General features: G+C 38.7%; 1 protein-coding gene across 1 annotated transcript in view; it reads left to right on the plus strand.

The window, feature by feature from the left end:
* The window catches only part of slc44a5b (solute carrier family 44 member 5b), a 61,285-nt gene that overhangs the window by 12,708 nt on the left and 36,209 nt on the right, over nt 1-12,368 (plus strand). The window contains exon 2 of the mRNA XM_054789102.1: nt 11,577-11,625. Within this exon, the coding sequence (XP_054645077.1) occupies nt 11,577-11,625 (49 nt within the window). The remainder of the gene's footprint in view (nt 1-11,576; nt 11,626-12,368) is intronic.

The following is a 12,368-nucleotide window of genomic DNA, read 5'->3' on the forward strand; positions in this document are numbered from 1 at the left end:
GATGAGGGGTAGGATTAAATAAGCTTTGCTTCTTTCTACTCCTTTTTGGACATGCAAAATTGTGAATTGTACTATGTGATGTGCTACTGTTTGACTCATACAACAATAAATACAATATAAAAAAGTATCAAGTCTCTGTAAACAAAATTGCACTTGAATAAATGATGAACATTGGTATTACTCCTTAACAGGAAGGCTTAACATATAGTGAATGACACTGTGAGTGTGCACCATTTTGCACTACCGTGAATTCTGTTGTATAAGCCACACCGGTGCATAACCCGCACCCACTAAATTTAGAGGAAAAAACAGATTTGTTCTTACATAAGCCGGTGTATAAGCCGCACATGTCCACGCCATAAAGTGGCGTGTTGTGCACGAGTCCATGAGGACCAGTCAGCTCTTTGACAGGAGCCAAACATGAGCTATGAATAAACTCACAACAAGTTTGTCAACCCATTGGAAATTGCAGGAGGTCATTACTCAATACACTAGGTCCCCAACTTACGAACACCCGACTAGCGAACACTCGCGGATACGAACACAAGCCGACTGGTCTATATTTTATTTTATTTTGCCTTGTAGTCAGTCGCTCAATCAGTATTTATACTGCTACTGTACGTGCTTGACCAGTAGAGGGCACTGTGGCACTGCTAATGGGACCAACAGGCAACCTTAAAGCTAATGAGACCAACAGAGGAAGAGTTAGACACTGGGGAGATAAAGCTAAATGGAAAGCTAAATTGTACAACCCGGACAGAGCGTGTGATTAAAGTTTATGAAAAGTTAATAGGCCTGCTTAATTCTACACCACCCACAGAACACTACCTCTTTTAGAAGAGTCTAACGACGACGACGACTTGTCTTTTTTTCCAATATCTCCTCCTCCTCTACCACAACGACGTATGCTGGACCACTCCTCTTCAAAGGTAAATAACATTTATCATTACGTATTATTATATCATTTTTATTATTGTTTTTTTCATTAATTATCCTCGTTTAATATTACTACTGCATCCAAACTCATATTTACATACATACACATATACTGAATATGTATACACGTACATGTAGTACCTATATCATTGGTAATATTACCTATTTCCCTACTTAAGAACGATTCGACATAAGAACGGTCGTCTGGAACCAATTATGTTTGTTAGTTGGGGACTTAGTGTATACTGAAACAGTCTGACTCACGGTTTCATCTTACAAACATTAAACTTACCACACAGCAATTAACACTCAAACGTTACACCTCCAGAAATAAAGAAACATGTAAAATGTAAAATGGGATATTTAGTGCACAGAAAGACGTTATACAAAAAGGTTTCTTAAACTTTTCATACAACACAACACATCATCAATAGGGTAAAACTAACCTGTATTTCTAATTTCGTATAGTATACATGAGCGGATATGACGTGTACGTCTGTGGCGCTACATACATTACCTAACGTACATAAGGTTTACGTAGGGTCACTGAAATTGCTGGATATTACACATTATTTATCCTCTGGACTTCATAAGAACCACGGTACAGTAGCACCTTTGTGGCCACCTTTGAGTCATCATAGCGCATGGATCTATGCGTGGATTCTCCGGGATCCAGGTACGTTTTTCCGCTTTTATATGTTTCAGTTCCTTTTTATTTTCATTCATCATAATAGGCTTTGCAATCTTGGCGGTATATTATGGTGTTTATTGAATAATTCCAAATCCAATAATGTTTTACATTTAGTTTTAGTATAAACTGTGCTTGATGTTGCTCACTCAAGTGTGTGCAACGAGAGCGAGAATGCACAGAATGTATAGAGAATGGTGGCTTCTCGCTGTGTTTTGGTTGTTTCCTGAACTTTTTTTTTGCACTTATGATGGACTGTCTTAGTAATAGCGTTTTGTGAATTACATATTTAAACGATTAGTAGTAGTTCTGAAATATAGGAGATGTCACGAGATTAAAACATGACCACACCAAGTATCATGGAAAATGTTTTTAGCCGCATATTAGCTGCACCGGTGTATAAGCTGCAGGGACGAAGGCTCCGCTGCCCGCGGCACCTCATCTGTAGTTTTTTTTTTTTTCCAGCTGGGAAAACTGTCGGTGTTGGTTGCCTGTGTGGTTTAGAGAGACAAGAGAATGAAACACGCATGCACGTGTCAATTTATCGAGGCCGGCATAATTATTGACTTGGGTTTTTTTTTTATCGTTCGATTAATCGATTTACAGTACCTATTATCGCTTATTTCATCGACCGATACACCAGTGGAAATATCCAGCAAACTCAATGAAGATTATAGTAGGAGAAATATAGATTTATACAAGTTGGGAAAGTCTTAAGAACACTGTATCATCTGACAAGCATGGTTGGTGGTGGTGGCATCATTCTCTGGGACTATTTTGATGCCAATTATGTCATGATAAAGGAGGACGACCTCCAAATTCGTCAACTTCACCTCCGTTTTTGTGGGGCCTAGATTTCCAAATATAAAAGTAAGGACTCGGCACATGCCAGAGGCCAAATGTATAAACCATGCCTACACATAAAATGTTTGCATACTCCACTTCCCACATATTAATTCAAATGTGTAAAAATCCATGGGTGGTGAGAATGTGCGTACTGGTTTGCATCATTCACAGTGCCACTTCTCACGTATTTTTCCAAATGTATAAAAATCCACGGCTGGTGAGAATCTGCATACTGGCACGCATACTTGCATGGCCTGTACAAAGTCCTTTTGATTTAATGTAGGAAGGAAAAAATAATACTTTAAATGTGTATTTGTGAAAAACATTTCATTTAGATTTTTTTATTTGACTTTACTTTGTTAGGATGTAATTAAATAAGAACTTAGTATCCTAACTTCTTATTTATTTAATTTATGTATTTGTATACATGTATAAGTATATATCTGTATATATGTATAAGTAAAAAATAACCAACCAAATATTAAATGTGAAAAGGTGACAATGGATAGGCACTGAATCCCTGGCTCCTTACGCCGTTTTTAAATCCCCAAAATGAGCAACAGGTGCGGTATAATGCTGTACACACTGGAGCACGCACTGTAGTTGAGCGGTGCATCGGACTCTTTAAGCGGAGATGGCTCTGGATGCCACAGGTGGTAGATTACTCTACCAGCCAGTGAATTTCTCTTGGAGATCCATCGATCGATCTCTGTCTGTCTGTCAGTCTAAAGGTCTGCAGAATAGTAGAATAGTCAGGGCTTGTGCTGTGTTGCACAGTCTGGCTGTAAGAAATGCATCCCCCACTGACCGCGACGCAGACCACCAGCCAGCTGCAGCAATGCAATTGCATCTTCAGGTAATGCAGCGACTGCATGGTTAGTTAATGAAACAATCGGCAGGGTTATACTTTTTTATTTTTTCATACAATTAAACAATTAGCAAAGAACAAACGTGTTTGTCTTCATTGCAAGTCCAGCTAAAATAAGATTTAAACTGGGTGCGTTGCCTAAATCCATATATGTCCTGGCTCATCTCTGGCCCCCATGTCACCTGGCACAATGCCACTCATAGCAATATGTCTTAGAATGGAAGCCATGTGCTCATCCATTGAAGAGGGCGCTGGGGTACCCTCTCCTTCTTCGGTGGCACACATGTGCTATTGTGCTCAGCTTTTAAAGTCTTTTAAAGTCGGAACATTTTTGAAAAATCTCCTATAGGGTTCTGATCTCAGAACTCGCCGAATTCACTGCCTCTGTTAGCTTCTGCCATTGTATTTGCTTTGGTTTGTTTGTCATCCCTGTGCCCAAACTTCCATATAATACATGTATATGTTTTCTTTTTTCATTTTGTTCCACCATTACTTCCATTTGACAATCTTTTGAAATTGCGCTTCTTGTATTTTACTTTTTTTGCTTGCTTCCGTCATCTCTACTCTAAATGAAAAAAAATCCTGTCCTTTTTTTTTTATGCAAAAAAAAAAAAGGTAATTCTGGTAGTGCGTTGCAAGGCATTTATGGTGAAAATGGGCATGGTCAGAAGACTTGTTCACATGCGCACAATTTCAAGATAACTGATGTGTATGAAGGAAAAATATATGTACGTGGAGTTTTATACGTCTGACAGAAAGACTGCACATGCATGTTTCCTGTTCTGTGAGTACACACATTTTTACACCTAAACATACACTAATTTTTGTACATTTGGCCCCAGGTCTGCACTTGTTTGCGTCCCCTTTTTTTGGTAGGTGGCATGTTTGTTTGTTGTGTTATGTTGGTCCCTCTGTTGCAAATACTAGTCACCACTGCTTCAAACACAAAGTGTACTGGGAGTTATGTTTACAGACAAATCCTTTATTGGCCTTAACATCTCAGAAAGCCACCATGATTGTCAGTTATGACAATGTCCTAAAAGAGCACCACATCCATGCATCCACTGAGCAATTAGCATCTAAAGGAGCTCGTAACAGCACAACACAAGCTGCTCCAGCGTAGCATGCCTGCTAGGCTTTTTCCAAATCATGTCGACTACAGTGCTCCATTCAGCCTGACCAACAGTCACTGTTGCTTGCCACACTGCGGTGCAGGCCAAACATCTGTCATCTAATGCAGAGGCGGCTGGTGGCCTGGCATCAATGGCGATTCTCTCCTTCATTACCACCTAATTATCTACAGTATATGTCATTTTGTCACTGTTTTTTTCTTTTTTTGTTTGTTAGCTGAATCATCGGAAAATAATACAGTGTCCACAATTTTCTTTGTCCATGAGCCAAGATAAAACCCATTAAATTTTGGCACTGATCCGGATAAAAGTGCTGATCCATTTGCTTCTCACTTTTGTAAACATTGCAAGTTCATTTTTCCTCTTATTCGTGCTGATACAAATTAGTATTGTCTTCTGTGATGTTGTAATGGCTTTGAACACACTTGTTTATCTGTTTGAGGGCGCAGATGCTGCTAGCTCTTGCTAATACTACTGACCAACTCCACAACTCTGAAGGAATGAAGGATAATTACTGTGGGTACAAAAATGTCTTGTTTCTTGACTCACAATCTGTCCTCCCCCCACTGGCTCTCATTGGTCGCTGTGTGACTTCTGCCTGCTCCATATGGCCAAACCTGTTTTTATCCTGCCCTGTGTGAGACCAGCACATATTTTACACACCAATCTAGAAACAGTTAGAAACATGTGCTCAATAAAATTGTTGAACATTGATTTTTTGTCTTTGTCTATTTTTATTGATTTATTCAGTTTGTTATGGGATACCCAAGGGTTCAATCTTTGAACCCATCTTATTTTTGTCTGTCTTTCATGCTATTAATTGGTTCTCTCATTTTCTCTACACTGTGTTCCAAATTATTATGCAAATGATATTTTCTCTGATTTTGTAAAATAGTCAATATAAATTACAGTCATCATAATTTTCAAGCTATCAACCTTTAGAATACAATTTGAATATTATTGAACAAACTTCCCAATGCTAACAGTATATTTTTCAAAAATAAAAACTTAAAATGCACCGTTCCACATTATTATACACAACAGTGTTTCAAAGCATTTCACTGTTTAAGAACCGAAAATGGTCATTTGTTGAATTTGCAGAATTTAAAAAAAAAAGCTATTTCAATCTAACATTTTACCAGGTGAAGTTACATGTTAACATAAAATCCCTTCTTTGATACAGTAGCTATAACCATCACAATTCTTATACTGAACTTGTGAGTTTGTGGAGCGTTTTTACTTGAATTTCTTTGCAATTGCCTCCCACAGTTGCTGTTTTGTTGTGATCTGCCTCCCACCCTCCATAGGTTCTCATTTGGGTTGAGGTCAGGGGAAAAAGGGTGGCCAAACCCATAGTTTCTCTCCTTTTATGCCCATAACTGCCATAACTGACAGAGACCTATGTATTCTTTGTATCATGAGATGGTGCATTGTCATGCATAAAGGTCCTTTTCTACAGAAGAAACGGTTCTTCATATTGCGCCATGGAAGAAAGTGGTCGGTCAGAAACGCTGCATACTTTGCTGAGGTCATTTTCACGCCTTAAACGACCACATGTTTCCGATCTAAAACATGACACAGCCACTTCCTTGATGACATCACAGCCTTGTTGCGTTATGGTGACCATACTCTACTTCATTCATCCGGACCACCCAAGGTTGCATGGCCCTCATCAGTAAACAGGATTGTTTCAAAATTTATATTTATGTATTTGTTGGCGTTTCTGCTTGTGAGTATTTATTAGAGGTGGCCAAATAGTAGGTTTATGCATAACTTCAAGCCTCTGGAGGCTCCTACACCTTGAGGTTCATGGGACTTCAGAGGCACCAGCAGCTTCAAATACTTGTTTGCTGCTTTGTAATGGCTTTTTAACAGGCGCTCTCTTGTTTTGATAATTTGACAATTAGAATTTGTCTGGCAGAAACCTTTCTCATTACGTCTTTATCAACACAATCCCAGCTGTCATCTGAATCAGCCACAAATTTCTTAACCGCACAAAAGTTTTTGTGAATTATGGAATGTTTTCATGCCTTGTCCAAGGCATTGCAATATTTGACGGGTTTTTTTCTCAGCAGAGAGATCCTTTTTCTTTCCCATATTGCTTGAAATCTGCGGCATGCTTAATGTGGAACATAATTTTTAAGTAGTTTTCTTTTAATTGGCTCACCTGGCAAACTAATTATGACAGTTGTCCGAGATTAATATGAGTAATCCAAAGAGCCCCAAGACACAATGCAATCCATGAACTTGATTGAAAAACAAAAAATATATATGTTTCTCATACTAAAATCCTATTTGCATAATAATTTGGAACACAGTGTACACCCAGTTTCATTTCAAACTGCTTACAACCAACCAGGATCAAGCTTCAGTACGTATAGCTTAGTGATTTCAAAGCCTGAATTTTATCATGAATCTTTCATACAATATTGGTTTCTTTCCAATTCAAAATTTTTGCCTAATTAATTTCAGCTTTTCTTAAAGCGTCCCTGACATGATTAATCAAGTTTGCTTAAATATGATATATATTCTTTGTAATTATGTTCGACATTATTAGATTTTTGAAAGCGAATGGTAAATACATTTATAGTTCATGCCGTCAGCCCTGACGAACTAACTCTCGCAGTTCCGCCTGATTCCTGGAAGTGACGGGGTACTATCACTCAGGTAAACAAACATAGCGGTGTATGAGACAGAAGATGTTTAGAGTGATTATAGCGATGATTTGACCGATGTCAGTTTTCGAGGAGAAAAGAAGAAACAAATACAAAGAAATTAACTTAAGCCTTAAGACATCAAGGTGAAGATTGGTCACCTTCAAAACACAGAATGGTAAGTGTAAATTACTCTGGAGTTGCTTATCTTACAATTATTGTTTTAAATTGGCTTCTTAATGAGCATAAAAAGGTTTTTATATCCTGTTTGAGTGTTCATGTGGATAAATGTTTGCCACCAGCGTCGCTGCCACCCCCGCAGTAAACATTGTTGTCAAAAGATGTTTATATAACTCGTATAATGCTTTGCAGTCTTTATTATTATGTACATTATGTAAAGAAGACATTACTTACTTTGTTCTGTGGCAACTCTGACGCCGTGGTCATTCTTCTTTGTTTTGTGTACTGGCGGAATAGCAGGCTTTTTCAAAATATGTTTATGCCACACTTTTAAGCCAAATGCTTCTTGTAGAGGTGTTCCTTTTGAAGAAGTCATCAGTGAAATGATCAATGCAAAAAATAGAACTCGAGGTGAACGTCATCTGTGTCTCGTTCTCTGCACTTGCTTCATCCATTCTTAAACCTTGCTCTTTTGGAAAAGAAAACAAACTTGCAGTATAACCGGGAGACTGGGAACATCCAGCAGCAACATAACATTTTGGCATGACTGCTACTTTGATGAAAAATATACTGAACCAAGTCGATGAACTACCTTGAGAAGCGTTTGTTTACTCTGCTTTAGCTGAGCGGTATTACCCCGATGACATTACTTCGGGAAATGAGGCTGGGCTTCGAGAGAGAACTATAAATTTAAAATTTGCGAATTTACTGTTTGCTTTCAAAAATCGAACAATGTAGAACGTAATTACAAACAATATACAACATATTTAGCAACTTGATGACTATGTCAGGGACCCTTTTTTTTTTAAAAAAAAAGAGTGAGGAAACTATCCATGTTTTTTGTTTTTTCCTGTATGGATCCCAGTAGTGTTTTGTTTCTAAAACTGTTCTGTAATTACAAGACTTCAATTGGTTCTGCATGCAGCAGCCGGCCTCAGCTGAGAAAGGCTTTTTGGCCCAATTTACTGCACACGTCTCCTCTATATGTACTTCAAAATACTTGTAAGGGTTCTACTGATGACATTCGGAGCCCCTCATAGCAGTGCATTCTCTTGAGTGTGCAATCCCTTAACCCAGAGCTCTCCACTAACTCCACTCACATCTAATTGCCCCTGAATGTCCCACATTTTAAATGAGGAATTTCTGGCTTTGCCTGAGTTTTTTTCCCCCCTCCATTTCTATTATTAATTATGAACTTGAAAAGTTCCTACTTAAATCTCTAGCCCAGCAAATGTTTCTCTGATGTGAGTTGACGAGTTAAGCAGCAACCTCTGGGGTGAACAAGTACTGTATTTGAAAGCACAAGTCAACTCTCTGACACTATGCTGGACTGCAAGAACTTCAGGATGTGTTTACACTTGTGGTTCCATACTTTGGTGCGGACCAAAAATTAAAAAAAATATATATATATATATATTTGGTGCGGTTGGCTTATGGCTATTCTTATTATGTGACCAAACACTGTGCATTAAAGAACATACATGAAGTAAGGACTTGATCGGGCATCTTTTGTGATTTAAAGGGACTGTGTGCAGCGGGTTCCTCTAGCTGCCTACAGGGCGGCAACTTTCGAATGTTCCGACAGCATTATATCCTGCCTCTTCCTGCTTTAAGTACACCGACATAACAATTTGGCAAAGTTTAGCTACTAAGGTTAGCTATCATTGAATGTATAGCCTCTATAGCCGGCTAACGTTAGCTATCATTGAATGTATAGCCTCTATAGCAGGAGTCAGGAACCTTTTTGGCTAGGAGAGCCATGAAAGCCAAATTTTTTAAAATGTATTTCCGTGAGAGCCATATAATATTTTTTTTAACACTGAATACAAATGCGTGCATTTTTAGGCAAGACCAACAATTTTAGAATATAGTAAATCTCTGCATTTATTGTTTTTAATAATGTTGTTATACTGAAGCTAATCAATAAATAAAATACTTCTTAACATTCATGTGACTTCTGGTGCTACATGGCATACGTCTGTCGACTCATTGAAAGCGAGAGAAAAGTATACCGCTGCAGTTATGTCCTTCACTTGTGTTTCCTCCACTTGATTTGCCATCAAGATGGTGTGATTGTGAACAGTTCTTGTTGACAGAGGCATGTCTTATATTCATTTGATTATCTTGTCTTTAACCGAAAAGTCATCAAAGTCATTCGCCACATCAAGCATGAATATTTTGGCAAATTCGCCATATGTGAATGGTTTTCCGTTTGTCACTATTGCTAAAAAACCAGCAGAGCTGCCTGAAGACCAGGCAGCTTCTCAGCTCCATGCACTGAGTTGCCGCTGGCTAGCTTGCACTTTCGAGTAACTCTTGGCATGCTTTCTTCAGGGTGTTTCCCGCTGGATATTTACCGGTAAATGCAAATGTAGCATGGCGTGTGTCGAAATGCCGCTTTATATTTGCCCGTTTCATTGATGAAATTTTATCTCTACATATTAGACATACCACCAAAACATGTTCTCTCCCTGAAGACGAATTCCTCTGTCCAGTTGTGCTGAAATATACGGTGTACGGTCCTCATCTTTCATCTTCGTCAACAGTGTTTGCGCTAGCTATAGAATTAGGTAGGCGGGAAGCTCACTTCGGGCCGAGTGGTTAGTATTTTGGCCACTCAGTCAGGAGATCGGGAAGACTTGGGTTCGAATTTCCGTTGGGCATCTCTGTGTGGTATGAATGTGAGTGTGAGTCATTGTTTGTCTATATGTGCCCTGCGATTGGCTGGGTGTACCCCGCCTCTCACCTGATGTCAGCTGGAATAGGCTCCAGCATACCCCCGCAACCCTAATGAGGATAAGCGGCATAGAAAATAGAAACGTCATGTCTCATGCACGAGGACTGCGTCACTTCCTCCTTTAGCTAATTTTTACGACAGTGCTTCTGCGACATCACGTGCTGTAGTCGTTATTATTTTTTAAATGTATGGACATAAATGGTCAATAACCATACTTCATATATGTAATATGTTGGGAGGTTATTTTATAAGTGACTCTTGTTAAAATACTTTGTTAGCATGGGGATGTTTCTATCATCTTATGACATCCACCAAGACTGAGCTCCGTAAAAAGTCACGCAATGCACGTATCCAGTACATGTAACACATAAATAAATAGAATAAAACACATAAAATGCAGTTATATTTCAGTGTAACCAACCATAAGTACAGCGCAATGATGGATTAATCAAGAGGATTCCGCTTTTCCAGTTGTTTTTTTTTTTTTTAGTGTATTTTTTTCAATGGCAAAAAAACCTGTAAAATTTATGGAACAAAGACGTTTGAGGGCTTATATATTGTCCACTTGCAACATGGATGTAAGAAAAAAAATCATTTAATTTCATTTCATTTTCATAAGTTAATTATTTTTTGAAAAACGGCTATATAGTGAGGGAGCAATATTCGAACCGCGATATATAGCGACTGTACTACATATAACTTGTCTTTCAATATTTTTTGACTAATAGGCCATAGTAAACCATGAAACAGTGATAATTTATAAAAAAATGTTAAAAAAGTGAGAGTGAGGGAGCGATGTTTGAACCGCGATGTGGCGAGGGAAGACTGTATTCCAAAACAAAATGTCGTCTGCTGTGTTGGATATTTAAGTTATTTTTTATATTACTCATTATTTTATATTCTGCTATATCTCCCAGATTAGATTTCAGTGTGAACGCACCCTTATATTCCAAGTGGCATGTTTAATGAATGTAAGTTGATATACAGTATATGGCCTTGTGTCTTTTGATCCTCACAACTCAAGAGACCAAGGGTAGTTGGTCACTTTGCTGTATGTTTTGCAGCCCCATATTTTGCTCTATTTTGTGTCTAAACCCTTCAGTTTACACAGAGCAGCATCCTCTTTCGCTCAATGCCAGCACTCTCTCTCTAAATGCTGCAGTGAGCACCTGGTCTACTGACATTATGTCCTTGGCTCGGGAATTCTCGCACTCCATCCAAAGCATCTCCCATTTTTAGACTCAAATAAATGAGAGACTTAAGTGAGTGAGAGGATATCAAATGGCTTCCAGCTGAGGTTTATAGCCGCAAGGACGAGAAGATAAAAGTGACATGGAGCCTTCATCCGTCCATTCGGTCTCCTAATGGCAAATGAGGTGAAGTCAACCTCGCAATTTTCCGCCTTCTGTGTGAAAGAATATAGCGGAAAGAAGCCGCATTAACACCCGAGATTCACTTCCCTTACCGCGTTGTGCTAAAGTTGATAAGGATCACCGTGTGTTTGCCGAATCTAATCTCACTGTATTCTGTTTTACAGGTGAGCCACGGAAGTTTGACCCAAAGTTCAGAGGGCCAGTTCATAACAGGTATTGATTATTGTCATCATCACACTAGTTCAATTACTGTAATTTCTTCTATGTAAGCCGCTACTTTTCTCACACTTTGAACCCTGCGGCTTATATATTGACGTGGCTAATTTCTGGTTGCGTTCTGGTCTCGCAACATCTCGTGTGCTTCGGAGCAGTGATTTTGTGCATGCGCCCTCATCGTTAGTGATGTCCGATACCACTGATTTCTTTTCTGATTCGATACTGAGTAAAATTCAGGCTGGTATCAGCGGTACTGATCCGATATTGATACTACGAATGCGGTGGGTAAAAAAAATAAAAAAATAGTGAATTTCAAATCATAGCATAGCTCATAAAATAAAGAATATAAGAGTAATTTATCCATTTATTTTAAACAACTGTATCATTTAGACAGGGTCTCAATTAGGGCTTGGTGAAAATTCAAAATCAGGATTATTTGAACGTCCAACTACAATTTCGGTTAATGTAGAGTTATCCCACTCTCTTCTTTATTCTCTAAATCAGTGATCCCCAACATATAAATGCCAAAACTATGGGATTTGTAACCGGCCGTGGGTCACTTGGTACCAGGCCGCAGTTACAAATCCTATAGTTTTGGCATTTATATGTTGTTTGTTGCAAGCAACGACCCGTCCCACTTTGTTCGATGGTCCCTGAACGCACCATTGTGCGTGTGCTAACTTTATCTCATGCCGCACAGATAGACTACTACTGTATTTTTACCGTTTTGGTTGCACCTC

The sequence above is a fragment of the Dunckerocampus dactyliophorus genome, chromosome 10 (genome assembly GCF_027744805.1).
Source record: "Dunckerocampus dactyliophorus isolate RoL2022-P2 chromosome 10, RoL_Ddac_1.1, whole genome shotgun sequence".
Taxonomy (NCBI): domain Eukaryota; kingdom Metazoa; phylum Chordata; class Actinopteri; order Syngnathiformes; family Syngnathidae; genus Dunckerocampus; species Dunckerocampus dactyliophorus.